This window comes from Notothenia coriiceps, unplaced genomic scaffold, assembly GCF_000735185.1.
Source record: "Notothenia coriiceps isolate Sejong01 unplaced genomic scaffold, NC01 NC01_scaffold00004102, whole genome shotgun sequence".
Classification (NCBI taxonomy): domain Eukaryota; kingdom Metazoa; phylum Chordata; class Actinopteri; order Perciformes; family Nototheniidae; genus Notothenia; species Notothenia coriiceps.
This window is the reverse complement of record NW_011336803.1, coordinates 168523-188650: the sequence shown is the minus strand read 5'-3', so window position 1 is coordinate 188650 and position 20128 is coordinate 168523. Positions and strand designations below refer to the sequence as shown.

Sequence of the window (20128 nt, the reverse complement as noted above, 5' to 3'; positions counted from 1 at the left end):
CACACACACACACACACACACACACACACACACACACACACACACACACACACACACACACACACACACACACACACACACACACACACACTCGTATAAATGCACAAACAGTAAATAAACTAACTCAAGGGGGCAAATATGGACAGGCTGACTCCATGCACTGCTATAAAGGAACCATTCACACACATTTCAGCGTGTGTGTGTCTGCATGTGCGTGCATATAGCAGTAGGATTATGTCTTAGAATTTCTGTTCTTTTATGTCTTAACCTTTTCCGTCTTTGATTTAAACCGACAGGAGTCAGAGGCCAATTGGCTCGGATCAGAGGTCATGACCCTCGTTGACCCCGCTGTCAACTCGATGCTGATAAGAGTGGCTGCACTCAGCAGGCGTGTGTGTGTGCTGCAAGTGTGCGTGTTTGTGTGTGTGTGTGTGTGTGTGTGTGTGTGTGTGTGTGTGTGTGTGTGTGTGTGTGTGTGTGTGTGTGTGTGTGTGTGTGTGTGTGTGTGTGTGGGCAGAATGAGCATATTTGCTTTTGTAGAAGACATAGTAGATTAAAACGTTTTTTCCACATCACTCCTACCTAGACTTACAATTTCTCCCCATAGCAACTAGAATCCATCGTACCATAAATACTTTTTTAACAGTCTCAAATTAAGTCAACAAAATAGGTAAAACTAAAACCTTTATATTTTGCTTTTAAAATTCATCATAATGTACCCTTTTAGAAATTTGAAATGGAAGTATAGAAATCTTGGGGAATGTTTTAGTGTTGTGGTCTGTGTTAAACCCACATTTTTTTTACTTAGGTAGCAATAATACATACTGGCTACAGGATAGTTTAAGTGTTGCAACATTAAGCTCTGAAGAAACACTGCGCAGAGAAGTAACCATGTTTTACACAACCTCTTCATAGAATATAATTACAGTTGCTCTTTATTCTTAAACCAGCTTTTCCAGCATTATTAAATAGATTTTTCCAATGATTTTGGTTATTCTGTCTTGTACTCTCTGTACCACAACTCGCTTTTTTTGTATCTGATTTTTCTTCCAGCTTTCAATGCAATTGAAAGGCATTCAGAAGCTGAGAAGTCATTAAAAACAAAAAATCAATTTTTAATTCAGAGATTTTGAAAAGGCTGCAGAGTTGGAAAAACAGATTGCCTCAGGGTCGATAACAACATTACACACAGACGGATGAATGCTAGAAAAAAATGCACTTACACTTTCACACTTCTAGAAGTATTTAGACAGAAGTGACTGTGTGAGGTGAAACGCTCGACCTTTCCTGACTGTGTTTGGTTAATGTTTGCAACAATTTAATTTGGTCTTGGCAGGCGTGTGTTAATATCCTGTTGAATGTTGATCATGAAAGATAGCCAGGCAGCATGGCACGGATGCCACTTTTTTAATCTGGAAATGTGTGTGTAATTGAATGCGTAACCGTAAGTGTGTGTGCTCTCCTGTTAACTTAACATATTTGATCTCATGGAAAAACACTCCATTATTCTAAGCTGCCCTCTGTGTTTTAGCCAAAGTGTTGATGAGTGGTGTGAGCCAAATCCTTCATAACTGTGTGTGTGTGTGTGTGTGTGTGTGTGTGTGTGTGTGTGTGTGTGTGTGTGTGTGTGTGTGTGTGTGTGTGTGTGTGTGTGTGTGTGTGTGTGTGTGTGTGTGTGTGTGTGTGTGTGTGTGTGTGTGTGTGTGTGTGTGAGAGAAGGTGGGGTATGGAGCCAATGCCAAGAGACACTCCTCGACACACCACACATACCCCATCAAAAAATTATGTCGGCATGGTTGCTGTTTCCAAGGCAACTGTCCCAAGAGTTAGGGTGGGGTGGGTGCAGCTGGTGTTTCTCGACTTATCCCGGTTTGCGTGTGTATGTGCGAGCATGGCAGGGGGAAAGAATGTGTGTGTTTTTATACTCAATAGGAGGCATTCATCTTTGTGAGGTCAAGATGGGAGACAACAACAATCTGAACAATTCTGCGTATGTGTGAAGGTGTGACATAGATAAAGGAGGTGTATACAAACTGGGAGGTTGTGATGTGTGTGTGTGGAAGCTAAATCTAAATGTGTTTCAGTCTTCAACATGTGCTGCTGACTCACCATTGCACCCACTTTCTATCTTTGTAAATGTGTGTGCATGTGTTTACAAAGAAACTCCTAGTTCCCTCTTAGTTCCGAGTGTCATCTTTATGCCATAATGCTGATTTAATGCACTCTTAAATGAAGATGCGAGCTGGATTTCAGCCTGTCGGAGCCAATAGGATCTCGTGATGCTAACAGTTGCTGAACGTCACTTGGGTTTCCACCGAAGACGTGGTTTCACATTCAATTAAGCTGAGCTCTTCCTTTTATATTGAATTAGGCAAGGTCATGGCGTTCTTGTGGCACACACTGTAATTCAGATGAAGTGCCTGATGCTTGAGTAGGCAAAGCAAGGCATGAATTCCACCAGGGTTAGATTCCCTGTGAAGACGAGGGTATAAACGTCTTTATTGATAGGCGTTGGGATGTAGTTTCATCTTATGAAGTTAAGTAGGATATGCTTGGAATTCAAATAGCTGTACCCATGAAAACATGGTCAGGAAACAGAAAGGGACATTGCCTTGTGCTGTTTTCAAAGTTGTATTTACTTCTTTGTGTGATGTTTGCAATTCAACACCATGTTTGGAAAAAAGTGAAGCCTTGAGTAAGGAGGAAAATGGTATCGACGACTGTTGAAGAACAAGTCCCATTTTTTGGAATTAAAGCAATCACATAACAGAATGAGTGTCGACATTTTTTAAATCATAGCTTTCAGAAATGTGACACAATAAGAGGCGCGCATGAGTTAAAAATAGCATAGGTAAAAAAGCAATAAATAAATACATAATAATAATAATAACTTTTGGCACTCAAATGTCCATCATGATATTGATGTTTGTTTAAATGTCAGCTTACTTTGCGAGCTAGCTGTAGAACTGTACTACTACTTCACTGTACTACTACTTTGAAACAGGCATCATCTTCAATAAATGATCCTAATGTCTCAATTATGCGGCTGGAAATGCATCAGGACATGTTGTAGATTATTGCTTACCAGAAAATAGGTTTATGTTAATCATTCCGATGTCAATATCCTTCTCTGTAAACTTACAAAATCGAAGGTAATTGTACTCTGCCTTAAGTACCCTTATGTAAGTCAAGAAAAAAATACAACTGCAAACAAGAAGGTTGTGTCAGACCTAATAATGTAGTGGTAACAATAGGCCAATAAGGGAAGTCATCAAGGTATAGGGACATGTTATGGGAAAACATTGGGACATTTGGTTCAGTTGATAATGAGTGTTGTGTTGCAAGTAGTTGTCATAACTCAAAAGTCATAACCAACAAAAGTTCTTGGAACATACAAAAAAGACAATGTTGACAACTTGGGTTTAAATCCATAGTTTTGGTCATCATTCCAGCTGATTATGATACAATCTGGCTGTTAAAATGCATTGCTAGCATGTGGGGATGTGGTGACTCTGGAACAAAAGCAACGTTTAAACCAAACAAACAGAAATCCTGAATGCATAATGCTGCTGTGCTGATGCGCCCACTGTGATTAATGAAGGCAAGATCAGTGTGAGGCAAAAACAGTTTACCTCTCTGACCGTCGGCTGAATATTAATCACAAAATACCCAGTGGCTCATAAGCGTGGATTTCCCACTGAGCTAAAGTATAGGTTTCTACTTTGTGCCTGCAAAGCTTTTCCTCCTACTGTGACTGTTTCAAATTATCTCGCCATTTCCATTGAGTCATGTCTTCCTCTCGCTTTCTCCTCTCCTCATTTTCTCTCTGCTCATCCATCTCTTGTGTTTTCTCCCGACTGTCAGCATGTTGTTTCTCTTATTACTGTCTGCAGCATCGGGCCATCTTTCTCTTCTTCTTCCCCCTTCATCAGACTTTTTCTGCCTTGCATATTTCCCCTTCTTCTCTGAACTTTGTTCTACTCTTCTCCTAGCACCTAGTCTTCCCACCTCTTTCTCTCACCCGTCCTCTTCCCAATCATCATTTCTCACCCTTTCATCATATCGTCTTTTCCTCTCACTTTTGCCTCTTTTTTCTTCCGCCTCTCTCCTTTTCCTCCTCAATTCACCTCTCTATCCATCCTTATTCCCTCTGTTATTACGGGGCCATTTCCCCTCCCGCTCTAGGCTACTCTTCCCCTTCATCCTCGTCTCTCACTTCCTCCTCAATCCTCCCATATGCCCATCATCCCCCCCAGCCCTGTCTTCTCCACATGAGCTCTCGCTTCTATCCTTGTTGACCTTTCCTGCCCAATCTCCACCTGTCTTCTCCCATCCCTCCTCTTCCTGCTCCTCCTCATCATCATCCATCCATTTTTATTAATTTCCTCCATCAAGATTTCCTTTCACTCCGCTCTCCTCCTCCCCTCTCCTCTTCCCTTTTCCTCTCATCTGTCTGTCATCGTGTCATGTTTTGACATTTTTCCTATTCTCATCTCGTATCTGTTTTCGCCCATCGGACTGCTTTCATCTTCTTGTCACTCTGCCCTGTTGTTATCCCCACATCTCTCCCTCCTCCTATTTGGGATTTTAGCTTTTTTATTGTACCCTTCTCGCATTGATTTGCTGTTTTATGTCCATAGTGAAGAATACAGATGTTCAAAAACTATTTCAGCATTGCGATACAAGGATCAGATCGGACAAGTTCAACTAAGTTTTCTCTGTACCAAAGGAAAAGTGAAACTGCTCTAGTAATATTTGGTCCTGTCCGGATCACTTAATTACATTGCTGACATTAAATACCAGCCAGTAACTATAACATAAAAGTCACATGAGCTCCCAGCATGCAGCTTGTTAATTGGGCAGTGTTTTTCCAGACCTGTCACTCCACCTTATTAGACATTTTGATGAAGTTGGACCAGGTCCAATGTCCTGATTCAAGTTCTTGTTTACGAGTTAAGCATGATGGACTTTCCACATTCTCTTTGTCCGGTGCTCATGGCAGTTAAAAGCACGTGAGGAGATGGCTGAATATGAAGTTTAATATGCAAAACACGAGGGTACTATCTATCGGTTTGTTTTCTCAATTAATCGTTTGGTCCATAAATTGTGAGAAGATAGTAAAAAATAGCATCATAGTTTCTAAAGGTCCAAGGTGATGTATGGTTTAGCAGTCTAAAACGGAAAGATACACATTTAACGTGAGAAAGAGAAAAGCACAAAATATTCATATTGTAGATCCTAAAAAAAAACCCTGGCCATCTGCCGGCAAAAATGACTAAACGATCAATTGATAATTTCATTTTTTGCAATTGTTTTTCTGTCATAGTTACCAAAGGAAGAAAGATCAATACTTGGGTTACCGAGGCAACGAGATAAACAAGAAGAACTAGCTGAATTGACCCTTTACTTGTTTCATGGTTATTGTGCCGTTTATTCAGATTACATTCAAAATCCCAAAAAAACACTCCATGGTCCAATGTGGTTATTTGATAAGACCAGAATTTAGCATGGCCCTGTCTTGTTCTTGAGTATTATATTTGTACAAACTGATAAAAGCATGTTCAGTGTGGAATCTCACCCCTCTCTCCCTGTCTCTCCTGCCATGTCTTCATCCATCCTTGTATCTGGTTCCAGTCTGTCACCCTTTCAGGGTCCTTCTCAGAAGTGTCGTCTCATTTATTATTAAGTCTTTCGAATCGATCTCCTGCACCTCAACAGGTTCCCACTTCTCAACCTCTCCATTCTCCCCTTTTTCTGTTTCCCTTCTCTTCCCCATAGTGTCAATCTTCAACCAGTTTCCTTCATCTATAAGTCTCTTGATCTTTTCTAAACTCTTTTTTCTTTTTCTAACTCACATGTCCACTAACATGATATGTAGCAAATCAAGATCATACGGCAAAATGTTGAAGACATCCAGAGTCATTCATTACCTCATTCTGAGAGCCCACATCTGCTTCAGTCAGCTTTAAAGATAATGACTATGTATTCGGAGAGGAGCGTATATGTGGGTATAATGTAGAATAAGGGGTAACCACAGTGCGTGTCAGCCAACCAATTTATATTGGATGAATACTTGATATTTCTGTTTGTTAGGCTGTTAAAATACTGGGGAAGAGGTAGTGTGACTAGCAGTTTCCATTTTATAACCCATAGTCCTACAACAGGATGGTGTTGGCTAATTAGAAATGGAAGTTTAAGCTTTATCAGAAAAGTACATTTTTAAGCTTTCCATCACAGGTTTATGTTTGCTTTGGATCCTTACAACTGATAGAAAGTCATTGAATTTTAAGGGATTTTATTGACCCGATCATATTCTGATGATCTTAGTGTCAGTTCAGATTCATCTGCGTGAGGAAACATGCCATATTTTTGAGAGGGATTCGCACTGCAGAGGAGGAAGCACCACTTGAACGATACAAAACTAAACATGATATTTTTTAATAAGAGTGAGCTGAGTTTGCTGCCGCAGTGAAAGATGATAAATCATTAATAAGTTCTTTAAATATTCCCTTGAGTGAACCAAAATGGTGTGCTAAGGCAACATTGGGGAATAATTAATCTTAATTACAAGCTGTATTATTATCTCATATATCCCATTCCTCCTTTGGGTCTGGTTTATACACTCAAAGTGGAAACTCTTCTGCCTCTCGTCCCTTTGGTATCATTTGCTAAAAGCAGAACGGCCAGGTTGCTTAACAGGAGAATGCTGCGTGCGTTTCACTAACATAATGTGCCCAATTTTTGGTGTTTTGAAGTTCAAACCGTGTTTCATAAGCTCAGTCTGCCTCTCACTGCTATTTAGAGCTGCCAACGTGTGAAGCCTGGTTCTGCTTCAGAGCCTATACGTTTGTGCTTTTAGCTTTGTGAGGCCATGCCAAGTCCGATCCACTGAAGAACACTTGGCAGTCAAAATATAAAAGTTAACACAAGACAGAGAGACGTGTGGTGTTCTCATAGTTCTCATAGTTCTCATAGTTCTCATAGTTTACACGGTGCAACATTCTTATCATTTTAAAGCGTTTAAGATGCGTGCTTTGTTATCAAACTGTCTGTCTGGAGATGTAGTTTAGGTACAGTGTGTCTAGGTTTGATTATTCACAAAAAGAGATTGTAGCTACTTTGGTTTGACCTGAGTGTGTATAGTGTGATGATAAGACAAATAAATCAAACAAATAGTGTGTGTGAGGAAGATTGAGGGTGTTGTGAAAGTTAGTCTTTGACCATTTTCTAAGTTTAGGTGGTTGTCTGTTATAAAAAAGAATTCTCGCAACAAATCTTTGCCTTCGGTGCTGTCTTTATCTTTAAAAAAATATGTTTGGATTAATTGTTGTTCCATATCCATGCATACGTTTGCCAACAGGTGGAAATGCATTACAACGGCGCAAAACATTTCCATTAGGAGTAACACGCTGCCTCATGAAAACGCTGTAAAATCTGAGACTGCTGCAAAGAAAAAAAGATTCCAAGAAGCTCAAAACTAAACAGAAACGGGGACACTAAAAAGGGACGCACACAGCTGGGACCGCAGCGATTGTTGACGTTTGGGAATTATAAAGTTGGCCAACTGTCACTGTTTACAGAGTTAGTCCGTTTCAAACTCTGGCCGTACCAAATAACTGCACTGGACTGATGATAGTATGTCCTCACTGTAGTGCTTTTTGTAAAGATTGTGAATTGTGAACAAATGATCTGTGAATGGAAGTGTTTTGGCCAAAGCAGCGTGTCTGCACCTGTTTGCCACCATACAAGCATGTGTGTAAACCAAATTTCCAATTTTTATGATGACTTGACTCTATTCGCTAAAATTAAGCCAGAATTAGACGTCAATTGGCAAACTTTTACTTCGCATAAATACTAGAAGCAGTTTGGAACTCATTACTTGGTCTTCTAATCTAACTGCCTACAAGAAGTGCTTATGGTTAATTTCTTTCAGATTTCCTTGCACATTTTCGATTCTAATCCTTCATTTGTCTTCCTCTCCCTAATCAGAGCTGATCCAGAATGGCCGCCTGCTGACGCTGCCCCTGGTGGCCGGAGACATGCAGTATCTGCTGCCTGACGAAGACAGGAAGCGCCTCTACGTGGCCATGAAAGATAACCTGCTGTCTACCAGTCTGGATGACATAACGCAGAACCCACGCAAGGTTAGAGCTGGAGGACATACACACACTCATTTTCACATACCACCTGCGGCAAGGTGCATTACTACACACATGCCAAAGATTGTTGATGAATGCTTGGAGATAAACACAGATAATGAATGTGTGAGGGCTTTGATGGGACTAATTATGATTAAAATGAGAAAGAGGAAACTCACACCCCTCTGAGCGTCTATCTGTCTCTAGTTCCTTGCTCTTATTACAGAAATCAGTTTCTTCCTGAGTCCCCTGCTTCCTGGTTTTTACCTTCTTTGACTCTAATCAAGAAGAAATAACTTTCCACATAGACAGAAACAATGTTTAGTAGTATATTACACAATCTGTCCCTCGCTCCAACTTGGCCTCTCCATAAAAGCTGCAGTGTTGTGTTCTATAAAACATCTTCAAAATGTGGATTTATTTCTTGGCCTCTCCACCATGTGTTGTTTAGTTTATCCACTGATAGTTGGAGGGATTTCAAAAGCCTAAAAAGCCTGTGTTAGTTGTAGGACTTAAAGGTGCCCTGTGGATTTTTCTTGTAAACAAACAAAAGGGATGTTTATATTCAATATTACTCACCAAAACACATTGTGTACAAACATGAGGTCTCAAAGCATGTCAAATGCATTTATTTTATCGTAAAACATTTGCAAAACCGCAAAAGCATTATAAATCCATCCATTTTTACATCCACATTTACTAGCTTTCAGTCGTCCTCTTCCCTGCCTTTCATAGCGCATTGTTGCATATTTTGGCACGTTACTGCAACCCGTTGATCGCTGGAATATTGTGACGCCATTGGCAAGATGTATCTGTGTGTGTGTGTGTGTGTGTGTGTGTGTGTGTCCCCGTCCTTATGTGTGTAAACAAAATTGAGGCCAACTCATTGCAAAAACATTTCCATAGGGCAATGGAGGTCTACTAAAGCCTTTTGAAGCTTAAATATAACCAAAACTGCTACTAGCAAAGAAGCATAGCATTCTTTTGTTGTCTCATTATTTGTCACTTTCCAAAACGGACCAATACATAACAAGATAATGGGTTCCAGTAACAAATAATTTGTTTCACATTTTCCAAATTCCTACCTCTGCCGGCCACTATTATACCTTTAAAGAAAAACAGCAGACATGTGGAAGCCTTTTTATTGATTTATTATAATAGTGAGGGCTTCTGCTCACTTGCCATTTCTGATTTAGTGGATTTATCCATTTCGTTTTAAGTTTAAAGACCAGGATTTTTCCATGTTGACAATCATATACAGCTTCATGATATAAACCGGAAAACCCTGAGGTGGACCCTCTGCTCTGACCTCTCGGAGTTCAGATGGTCAAGTTCTCACCCTGACACAAGTCTCTATTCCTTATGTGTGTTGTTACCATAAGAATAATACAGCATAACCACCATTTTAATTTCAATCGACATAGCATAATGATAACAACGGCGGCCATTTTTATGTGTTGCATAGCCATTGCGACTTGTAAAGCGGTCAAGGACTCACAGAGGTGAGGTTTTGCAGTAAACATACAAAGCCAGAGGAAATAAGTGATATGAATTGACTTTATGCGTCAGTCACACACTCACAGCATTGGAAAACACATTGCTATAATTTTCTGTGAAGCGTTAAAACATGGTCCAATTAGCAAGTTAACTAACAAGCCAGCTAGGCTGCTAGGTAGCTTGCTTACTGTTAGCCAGCAGAAACTCTGGGTAGATGTTAACAGCCCCTCTGCCTAGCTTCCACTGCTCCAGAGAAAGGAAAGCTAATTAGCTAACTATGCGACTCCAGAGCTGGGTCCACTCTTTTTCATGGCGAGACGTGACCTTACTTTGTCCCCACTGACTTGACAACAATCCACATTTTCTTTAGCACCAATCAAAGTACCACAGCAAACCGTTTAATGTGTGTCCAACTCTGTACAATTCTCCTTACATGGTCGCTACACACTTAGTTCCTCCAGTGCTGCTTGACAAAGGTTTAAATGACACAACATGTCCAACCCGGGTGTAAGACCAAAACCATGATTCCTAGTGAAAACAGAGCATCTTATAGCTGCATAGGGAAATAAAATATGGATGCAAACTGTTACATATAAGTTACAGGTTTGTTACCGTATCCAGCTTCATGCTGCAGCTAGGATTTTGAATGTAGACTGATAAGGTGACGTTTTTTTCAACCAGTCTGCGATATAGGGTTACAGAAAGGACAGCGTCTGTGCTGCTTTTTTAAAACCCTGCAGACTCAAATCAATAGCCTCATCTGTCCGTTGTACACGTAAGCTATCAGATAACTGGCAGGTTGGCAAGCAGACAAACTACTAGTGAAGCAGACAGACAGACAGCAGTCAAGCTGGCCAGCCACCCACTCAGCTAGGCAACCGGCCAACAAAAGATAGATAGTCATATCAAACTCGTAACTCAACTGTGTGCTGGCTGTAAAGTCATACATCTGTACATACAGTATTTATAGTCTGTTTATACTGTTCCAGCTCGGTGCAGTTCTTCCCTTGTGGTGTTCAAACCACTCACAGTGCCATATTCTCCACATTCCTGTTTGTTTTCTCTGCTACTGACACCCAGAGCTCCTTATCAGTGCAGCTTGAGGCCACTTCATTCCTACTTATGTATTGCTTTCTTTTCATGATTTAAACCTTACACGTACTTTTTATATATGTGCAGTCTTACTGACTCAATAGAACTGATTTTGGCACCGAGAGATGGACACGTAACCAGATCTTCCGATTCATCCCATTGCAGGGCAGAGAGCCAAACGTGACGCGGTTGCCTTCAGTTGCATTTTTACTTTGATCAGACCAAAAACCCTCAAGACATTCCTTCTGTGTGAGTGTGCAGCTGGCAGCCCACAGTACACAAAGGGTCACCGAGGGTTTGAGTGTGTGTTTGTGGCTTTTGTTGCATATTTATTCTTTATTCATTCTCCGTACTTCTTTTGTTTCCACTTTCTTTCTTTCTTTCTTTCTTTAAATGAGTCATTTCTAATAAAAATCCTTTATACCTTCAGATTTTTCCTCCCGGTGAGTTCTATATTTTGCATAAACTGACAACCAGCACGCTTTTCCCAGAGAGGTACATTTCCATTACACAGGGTCCTTACCTGGTGAGAATCCTTTAGTGGTGGTCCGTGTTCCAGTCAGTGTGTGGTATTTGAAGATAAGGGGGAAACGTGGGCTCTAATCTAATCTGATCGTCTCTGCTCTGCCAACGGCTCTGCGGGAATGACTACACCAGAGAGCCATTACTGGACGGTCAGAATAAATTGTTTCCTGAAAGCACCATCATTTGTCATTAGTCCCTTTCAAACAGTTGATGTTACATTTTCTGGATCCAATATCCACGCACATATCACATCTTATTCCTGTGAGTATTAATGATGATATTCGAGAAGTTCATTTGTTCATTGCCACTTTTAATTTTAGAGTTAAGTTCCTGCATTTCCTTCAGTGAACTTTGCAGTTGTTATGGTATGTAGAGATAAGTGAGAACGATGAGTTGTCATATCAATTCAATCTTTGCATGAATGACTGACTCAGGGAAATATTTAGATTAGTCATGTAGCTGCCATTTCCCATGAAGCCATATTTTCACTTTCTCTCTTTCTTTATCAAAGCCCTGTCTATTATTTGTTGCCCTAATCGCTTGACATGAAAGCAGGGAATTTTATAAATATATATACTTATCATTAACATAGACACAAACAAGGCAGTTTTATGAAATAGAGACAACAACTGAAGGAAACATGTCATTAGTACGTCTAGTTTTGTTATTTATCAGTCCACTGGTGAACTAATCTTTACTTTGATTAGAAATAATATCTTTCATTGGTGATTCTCTTAACTGAACCCAGGATGAATCTATTAAAAAAGCAAACACACACACACAGACACACAGACACACACAGACACACACACACACACACACACACACACACACACACACACACACACACACACACACACACACACACACACACACACACACACACGACCAAACCTAAACAGGCCTGAAGCAAATGTAACCTGATTCCTGAACAACCTGTTTATTCAGACATAGGGATTCAGACAGTTTGGAAAAAAGTGAATAAACACTGTCTCATGCCTTCCCGAAATACCTTAATAGGTTAACATCTGAATATGTGGCTTCGGGGCACTTCTGACAGGTTCCATTGCGTACCTCATTTCTGCATTACAGATTTTTCTTTCTTTTAACCTCTGGAAAAGTGTCATTTTGTTGGCAGATATGCACAGGGCAAAGAGCCTACATACATTATGAAAATATACAGATTTTATAAGTATAGTGAACTGGTCTGCTGTGGAACGGCTCATGATTGGAAAAAGACATGACTCATGAATGTTAGCTTCTGTGTGGGCACATTGCTGAACATAAACAAATCAGCCCACATTTTTATTACCTAGCCAGACTGCTGTTCTTTTTAACATAATATTCATAATTACATTCTCAGAAATTAGGTCAGAAAAACCTTTAATTTACATCAGACATTCTGGAAACTTGTTGCAAAGAAAAAATCAAGTTGACATGACATAGAAAGAGGAGTTGAAATTCAGTTTGGGTCCTTAGATTTGGAAAAGGTGCTCTCAAAGTCTATAAGCAGGATTGATTAGCATTTTAACAATGGAGTCTGCTATAATGCCACTCTCAGCCATAGTTTACTGCTGTTACAAAACTATTTGCTAACTAGCACTTGTGTATTCACATGAATGATAATGGTTTACATTTAGACAGAGGCTTGCTTATTCATTAAACAAGAAAATGAACTGATAGCTTTTTCCCATCTAAGGACAACAGTTGAATTATTGTGCTCATGTTGCTGTAGCTAACACTGCAGCCACAGTCTAACAATAGATGTATTTGTCATGTTGCCACCATCACTGCCGCTCTGACAGCTTGCCTCATCATTGGATTCGGCGTTGCTGCCAGTTACTTTTTATATTCTCCTCCCTGAAGCTGCCTCCCAAGAGGTATTCAAATCTGCCTCGTCTCTTCATGTTGTTTAAAATCTAGATTAGTCATGTTTCGCTGCCTCGTTCCCACCTCGAGCACAATGGTGACATATTTTTATCAGGAAAATGTTGAGTGAGTAACAAACACTGTTTTTAAATATCTTTCTCCCCCTCTTTTTCTTTCTTTATCTCTCTCGCTCTCTGTAGCTGTACTGGCCAGCCAGTCCAGAGCGAGTCCAAGAATGTCTGATGGCTGGGAAGGATCCAGAGGTGATTTAGCACAAACACACACACACACACACACACACACACACACACACACACACACACACACACACACACACACACACACACACACACACACACACACACACACACACACACACACACACACACACACACACACACACACACACACAACAACAGTATGATTGCATAAGCAAAGCAACATGTACCACAGTGTGTAGCCGTAAACGCAGGTGAACATTTATATATCTGTTCGGATCAGAGTTCAAATCAGGTTTAACATCTTTTTTTCTTATATTCAATGATATACTCTCACGTAAAAAAAACAGTGAAGAGATCAGTATCAATAAAGCAAGACAGTGGCATGGTAGATTACAATCTGGAGCGGAACTAAAGCTGAATGCATCTGATTCATTTGACAACAATAAACAGGCAAGACAGCTCTGATCCTGGCAAAGTTATCAAGATTCAGGTTAGCTACATTTATTCAGACGACAAAACATGTCCGGGACTAAATGGAAAGACTTTGACAGAGAAGAAAAAGACAGGTGATGCTTATCAAGAAATCAAATCTTACTTTTTGTTTGGTGTAGCCACCTTTTTTCATAGCAAACTTGTCACATCCCCAACAGATCCTACCCTCCATTATGTTATTTCAATATAATTCAACCAGGCTCGTTTTGTTACTACTTTCCCAATATTGTTACTTGCTGATAGAAATGCAACAAATTCATATAAAGTAATCACTTACTCATATATGTAATAAAGCATTTACAAATATAATTTCTTCATACTCACATTGTTCCCTCTCAATGTGTGTTTCTCTCTCTGTCCAGTTGGAGTGTGCTAACTTCCTGAGAGTTCTGCAGCCTTTTAATCAGACCCACCTCTACGTTTGTGGCACTGGCGCCTTCAACCCCCGATGTGCGTTCATAGCTACAAGCATCTTCCAACAGGTAATACTGCAAGCCCACATATACAAACAAACAATTACTTTCTGAAGACACTTCACCAGTTAGAAAGTGGTCCATCTGTCACATTTAGAAGAGAATAGCTTTAATTTCAGTTTCCCAGATACATATTTATAGTACTCAGAATGTTGGTAAATATATTATTATGTCAGATCAGTATCAGAAGCCAAACAAACTTGATGTGGAGATCCATAGTTTGAGTCTCCCCTTCTGCGCCTTAACATACACTGGCCGTTTCTCAATGTCGAGTAAACCTGCTGCAGAGCCACTATTTCAAGTATACTACGTCATCGAGTGGCACCTAAGGACTGTTTAAATGCATGTAAAATGCCCAGCATTCGGCGTCACTCAATGACATAGTATACTTGAAATAGTGGCTCTGCAGCAGGTATACTCGACATTGAGAAACGGCCACTCACTGGCCACTTTATTAGGTACACCTGTTCAATTGGTGGTTAACGCAAATATTTAATCAGCCAATCACATGGCAGCAACTCAATGCATTTAGGCATGTGGTCATGGTCAAGAGGACCTGGTGCTGTTCTACTGGGATTTTCACACACAACCATCTCTAGGGTATAAAGAGAATTGTCCGTAAAAGGGAAAATATCCAGTGAGCGGCAGTTCTCAGGGCGAAAATGCCTTGTTGATGTCAGAGGAGAATGTCCAGACTGGTTCAAGAAAGGCATCAGTAACTCAAATAACCACAAGTTAAAGCAAAGGTATGCAGAAGACCACCTCAGAACATACAACACTTGGAACCTTGAAGCAGATGGGAAGACCACACTGGGTGCTAGGAACAGGAACTTGAGGCTACAATTTGCATGGTGTAACTCATACTTATTTGCTGACAGTATGGAGTAAATATGAGCTGTTAATCACCCCAGATGGGACTTGAACCCACAGTCCCTGGCTTAGGAGGCCAGTGCCTTATCCATTAGGCCACTGGGGCTTTGCACACCAGATCTTTAGCGTCTCACCAAAAATGAGTTTGACTACAAAGTGGCTATAAGGGTTATCGTACTATAATACAATGGCTACACGACGGAATTGCGAGGTTTTCACGTAGTCGTGTTGCCTTCCTAAGACAATCGGGCAGCTTCTTGTTTCCTTCGTATTGTCTTCGTGAGGCAGAAAATGCTCGATGGCACCGATGACACGATTTTTTGGCATGCCAAAGATTTTGCCACCGCTCACGAAGTTGCTGCCGGAGCCTGAGAAACTCCACCGGCGGTCATACAACGGCTTAAGATGCCCTCACGAATGGCCCGATGTTGCTACGATCAGAGCCGAATTTGAACATTTCCTTTATCATGTGTCCATCTGGTGTCAATTTTGGGACAGTGTGAGAGGGGCTTTACGGAGTGAAATGACTCGGAAGTAACTCAGTAGCAGCCATGATAAGAGCCGTTCGAATTCTCTCGATCAGGGGTGTCAAACTCAAGGCCCGGGGGCCAAATCCAGCCCGCGACTTCATTTTATGTGGCCCCACAAGAGCTTGCAAAGAATATATATATATGTTAATTATACGGTTACATGCCGATTTACAGAGGCTCGTTGCCCCTACATGGAGCACAATGCATCTCAAATTTGACTTTTTTCTCAGAATTTGACTTTTTTTCTCCTAAATGTCACTTTTTTTCTTCAAAATGTCACTTCTTTTTTTCAAAATGTCACTTCTTTTTTTTGATTGTGACTTTTTTCCCAGAATTTGGCTTTTCTTTTTAAATCATTTTGTTACATTCTCACTGAAGAGACTTGCAATTATTTTCCCTAGACTTCTGCTTTCAGTCGTAGTTAATCATGAAGTTATTATTACCTTATCCGATAATCCAATGCAGAGGCAATAATGTAATATAATACATTATTTTATATATATGATATATTTATATATGTATTTTTATATAGTTTTAAAGTTACAACCGGCCCTTTGAGTGCAACCATAATGCTGATGTGGCCCACGATGAAATTGAGTTTTACACCCCTGCTCTAGAGGATAGGAAAGGAGGTTTGAAACTTCCTTTATAACCTCCTTTAGCTTAGGAAACACTGGACCACGCTTTACGAAGGGAGAGGAGAAAATGCTGCCCCACAATGCCTTGCGGCCGCAACATTTACAGTGTCACACAACATTCGGCCATTCACGGAAACAACCGATTATGACCGAGAAATTATATCATGAAAGTTACAGTGCTTATTAAGCATTTTAAAACGTATGTGGTAAGTTGCCAAAGTGCTTTGTTTTGAACGTTCATCAGTATTATGATCAAAAGGAGAAATATGAAAGTTAGTTTTTACGGAAATGATAAATAATAAAGTCAACATTTCACAGTCTTTACTGAGCTGTGCGGGGTTTGTTAAACTTTTAAAATATGTTTGAATTGTGATATACACAGCGATAGATGTTAAGGACTGACGTTTATAATAAATACATTTGTATTTATTTTAAGGTCTTTTCATACAATAATACATATTGGGATCATTTGTATTAATGTGCACCGGAGGGAGAGGGTGACGAGCATAAGTTTCACTTTCCTTTTTTATTTCAATCACAACCTCGTTCATGAAGAATATGTTTCTCTGTTGTCCACGTTCGTAAAGCATCAGCAACAGCATCAGAGCACGGTGCAGAGTCTCTGGATGAGTTTACAGTAGTCTGTCGTTCTTATTATACATTCATGTAGTCCGCTGTATAGAAAACTGTAGTTTCCCCACAGCAAGACGCACATTTATGACGTCCGCTGGCGCATCATAAAAATGTCGGACAGTGTAAGTGCAGTCGGATTCTCAAAGTACAGTCTCTTTTCCTAAGTCCTTTTGAATTCTCCTATCCACTATTCCTTGACCCTGTGACGTTTCACACAGAGGTCAAGGAATAGACGACAGTAGCTGATTTTTGGACTATTCAGCTGCAATAAGGGTTATAGGCTTTAGTCCACAATGGCCCCTCAGGGTCTGAGCCACTGTTACCCCTTTTCCACTGAAATGAGTTCCGTGCTTGTTCCGCACTGGCGATGGTTCAGTTCATAATTGGTTCGCAATGTTGAGCCAACTGCGCATCAGTCTGCTTTTCCACCAACCAAAGCCCTTTAGGAGCCACGTCATGACGTTACAGTTTACGTCGCTTAATTTTCCGTTCGAACCACTTCGTTGGGAAAGGGGTATATCAGAGATGGCACAACAATAAAAAGACAGCGTAGTGATGTTTTCAGAGTTGGCATGGGCTGAAGGGTAACGTTTTCAATGGAAAGCCTGCGTTACAAATTGGTTGAATGATGTTTGAAAGACATTTACGTTTATTTGCTAAATATATTATTATATATTATAAGTATCAGATCAGTATTAGCAGATTAAAAACCTTGATCTGGATATCACTATTTTGAGTCTCTCCTTCTGCGCCTTAAAATGTGTGCAGGCTTTCCCAAAATGTAACTGGCCTTTTCACCTTTATCACATTCAAACGATGAAACTCCTTAGTTAGCTATCCTATAAGCTAGTTTCAAGCTTTTTCTTCTATGATCTATAATATATAAACAGGTTTTGAATAAATAACGTGAAAAAAGTCAAATAAAGGAAGCAATGCTGTTCCTGCCACCCACCCACTGTCCTGTGTGTGTGTGTGGTGTGTGTGTGTGTGTGTCTCTCTGTGTGTGTGTGTGTGTGTGTGTGTGTGTGTGTGTGTGTGTGTGTGTGTTCTGATTCCCAGCCCCTATACAGTTACCTATCAGCAGCTGAAATATCATGTGTGTGGTGTCTGCCCCCATGCCCATATCTACATGGACTAAGGTCATCTTGTGCCATCTTTCTAAAATATATACAGTGTACCTTTTCAGGCTGCACTCTTGGCACCACCTGACACTTTAGACATTTTGAGGGGGACATTTTTACATCAAATTTAAAGGGGACCTATCATGCAAAATGCACTTTTTGATGTCTTTTATACATAAATATGTGTCCCCGGTGTGTCAGGGAACTCACGCAGCGTCAGAAATAAAACCCTCTCTCTTTTCCTCCGTACCCAAATCTCTAAAAACGGGGCTACAACGGAGCTGATCCAGATTTGCGTCCGATATGAAGTAATATCGGAAATGTATGCTGGCTTTACACCCACGCCCCTATCACAAACTTTTCTATCAGAAACAATGCCAGACTGTTCTGGACGTAATATGTGATCCGTTCTATCGAAATCAGTCGGAAGTCGCAACGGCTCATTTCAGAATAAACGTGGATTTGCGAAAAAAAATAGTTTTTTGGGGTTCGGGTGTTTTGATTGATTTTAAATAAACAAAGTCTTGACTTTCAGAATATGAAACTTTTATTTCCAAAATCACACGATAAATACATTTTTGAAGCTTTTAAACTAAGGGAAGAAGACAGCTCTCCCTCGCCACTCTGATGTTCCGCAGCGCAGCTCCCCCTCCATCCGGCTGAAATTATGAATGTAAGGCGTATTGTAATCATAGATTACACGGCAGGGTCAGTTACAGTTTGTTTTCATCTGATTTCAAATAAACAAAGTCTTGGCTTTCAGAATATTAAACTTGTTTCTTCAAATTCAGATGATAAATACAACTTTGAAGCTTGTAACGGCATAATNGTGTGCCTTGGCAGTTGGTGCGCGGGGCTAATGCTAATAATGCTAATGCCAGCAAATACAATGGCGGCTTCACATATGGGGAGTACTAACGGAACAAAACGGGAAAAGTACGGGGAAAAGTACTCCGGTGTGAACGCGCCTAATGTGACATATTTTGCTTAATATTTGGAGTACAACAACAATCCTGATATCATCAGAAAGCTAGGAATATAGACAACAGTGTATACAACTCAAAACGTGTCTTTGGGTCAATGCGACTGATTTCGGTAGAGCAGGTCACATATGGTCGGTGCATGTTTACATTAGCATCGCTAACAATCAGAGCTAACCTGTACTGCTCAGAGCATGTGTGTGAAGAAGCAGGAAATAAAAAGGAACTCACCTTGTGGTATAACCGGCAAGAGAGAAAGCCTTTGAGCTCCATACTGTTTCAGAAATAATCTTTGATAATCCNTGATATGACGTTTCATCACGGCAGTATTTAGTTTAGACAGTAGCTGCCGGGTCCCGCATGAGCTCAGCCCCCTCCTTTTTATTTTTTTATCAATTTTTTTTTGTATCAATTTTTTTAAAGCTTTATTCCCAAAATCAGCACTTTTGAAACAGGAAGTGAAATAAAGGGATATGAGACATGGCTAGAATGGGTGATCTGTTTGGTATTTTGAGCAAAACACTTCATAGACATGTTTTTTATATATTTTTACATATCTGAGACCTATGCTATTGCCTAAAATAGCATGATAGGTCCACTTTAATGTGAATGTTTTTCTAGAGTCCAAGTGTGTCCCCTTTACTCCCCAGAGTAGCTGATACATGATTGAAAAACATGTGGGATGTAATTTGTCAGAAATAGGTTAATGGTACTTAATATTCTTCCGCTATAGTTTGAGGTGCGAGGTTTAAACCTTTGTAGTTGTGGGATCAGACATCATGTGTGATTTTATGTGTGTGAGTGGAATGTGGAATTCCTTCATTTTGTATTGGTGTGTGTGTCAGGGAACAGCTAATACCATGAAAGGTGGTGTGAGATCAGAACGGTTCAGACGAGGTGCTTAAAGGAGCTAGTGGTGCTGACTGGTTTAAGATTGGACTTCACACATTTTCAAATCCCCTCACTTACCCTGGTTACCCTCAATTAGGCGCCCATATTTTGTGTGTGTGTGTGTGTGTGTGTGTGTGTGTGTGTGTGTGGCAGACTAA

General features: G+C 40.3%; 1 protein-coding gene and 1 non-coding gene across 2 annotated transcripts in view; one reads left to right on the top strand and one right to left on the bottom strand.

Annotated features, from left to right (window-relative positions):
* Window positions 1–20128, top strand: part of sema3h (sema domain, immunoglobulin domain (Ig), short basic domain, secreted, (semaphorin) 3H) — a 31771-nt gene that overhangs the window by 6510 nt on the left and 5133 nt on the right. Inside the window, exons 2-4 of the mRNA XM_010767230.1 lie at window positions 7990–8144; window positions 13322–13384; window positions 14197–14316. Coding sequence (XP_010765532.1) covers window positions 7990–8144; window positions 13322–13384; window positions 14197–14316 — 338 coding nt within the window. The remainder of the gene's footprint in view (window positions 1–7989; window positions 8145–13321; window positions 13385–14196; window positions 14317–20128) is intronic.
* On the bottom strand, window positions 15211–15283 carry trnar-ccu (transfer RNA arginine (anticodon CCU)). Its single transcript has one exon. It is a non-coding gene; the product is annotated as a tRNA-Arg (tRNA).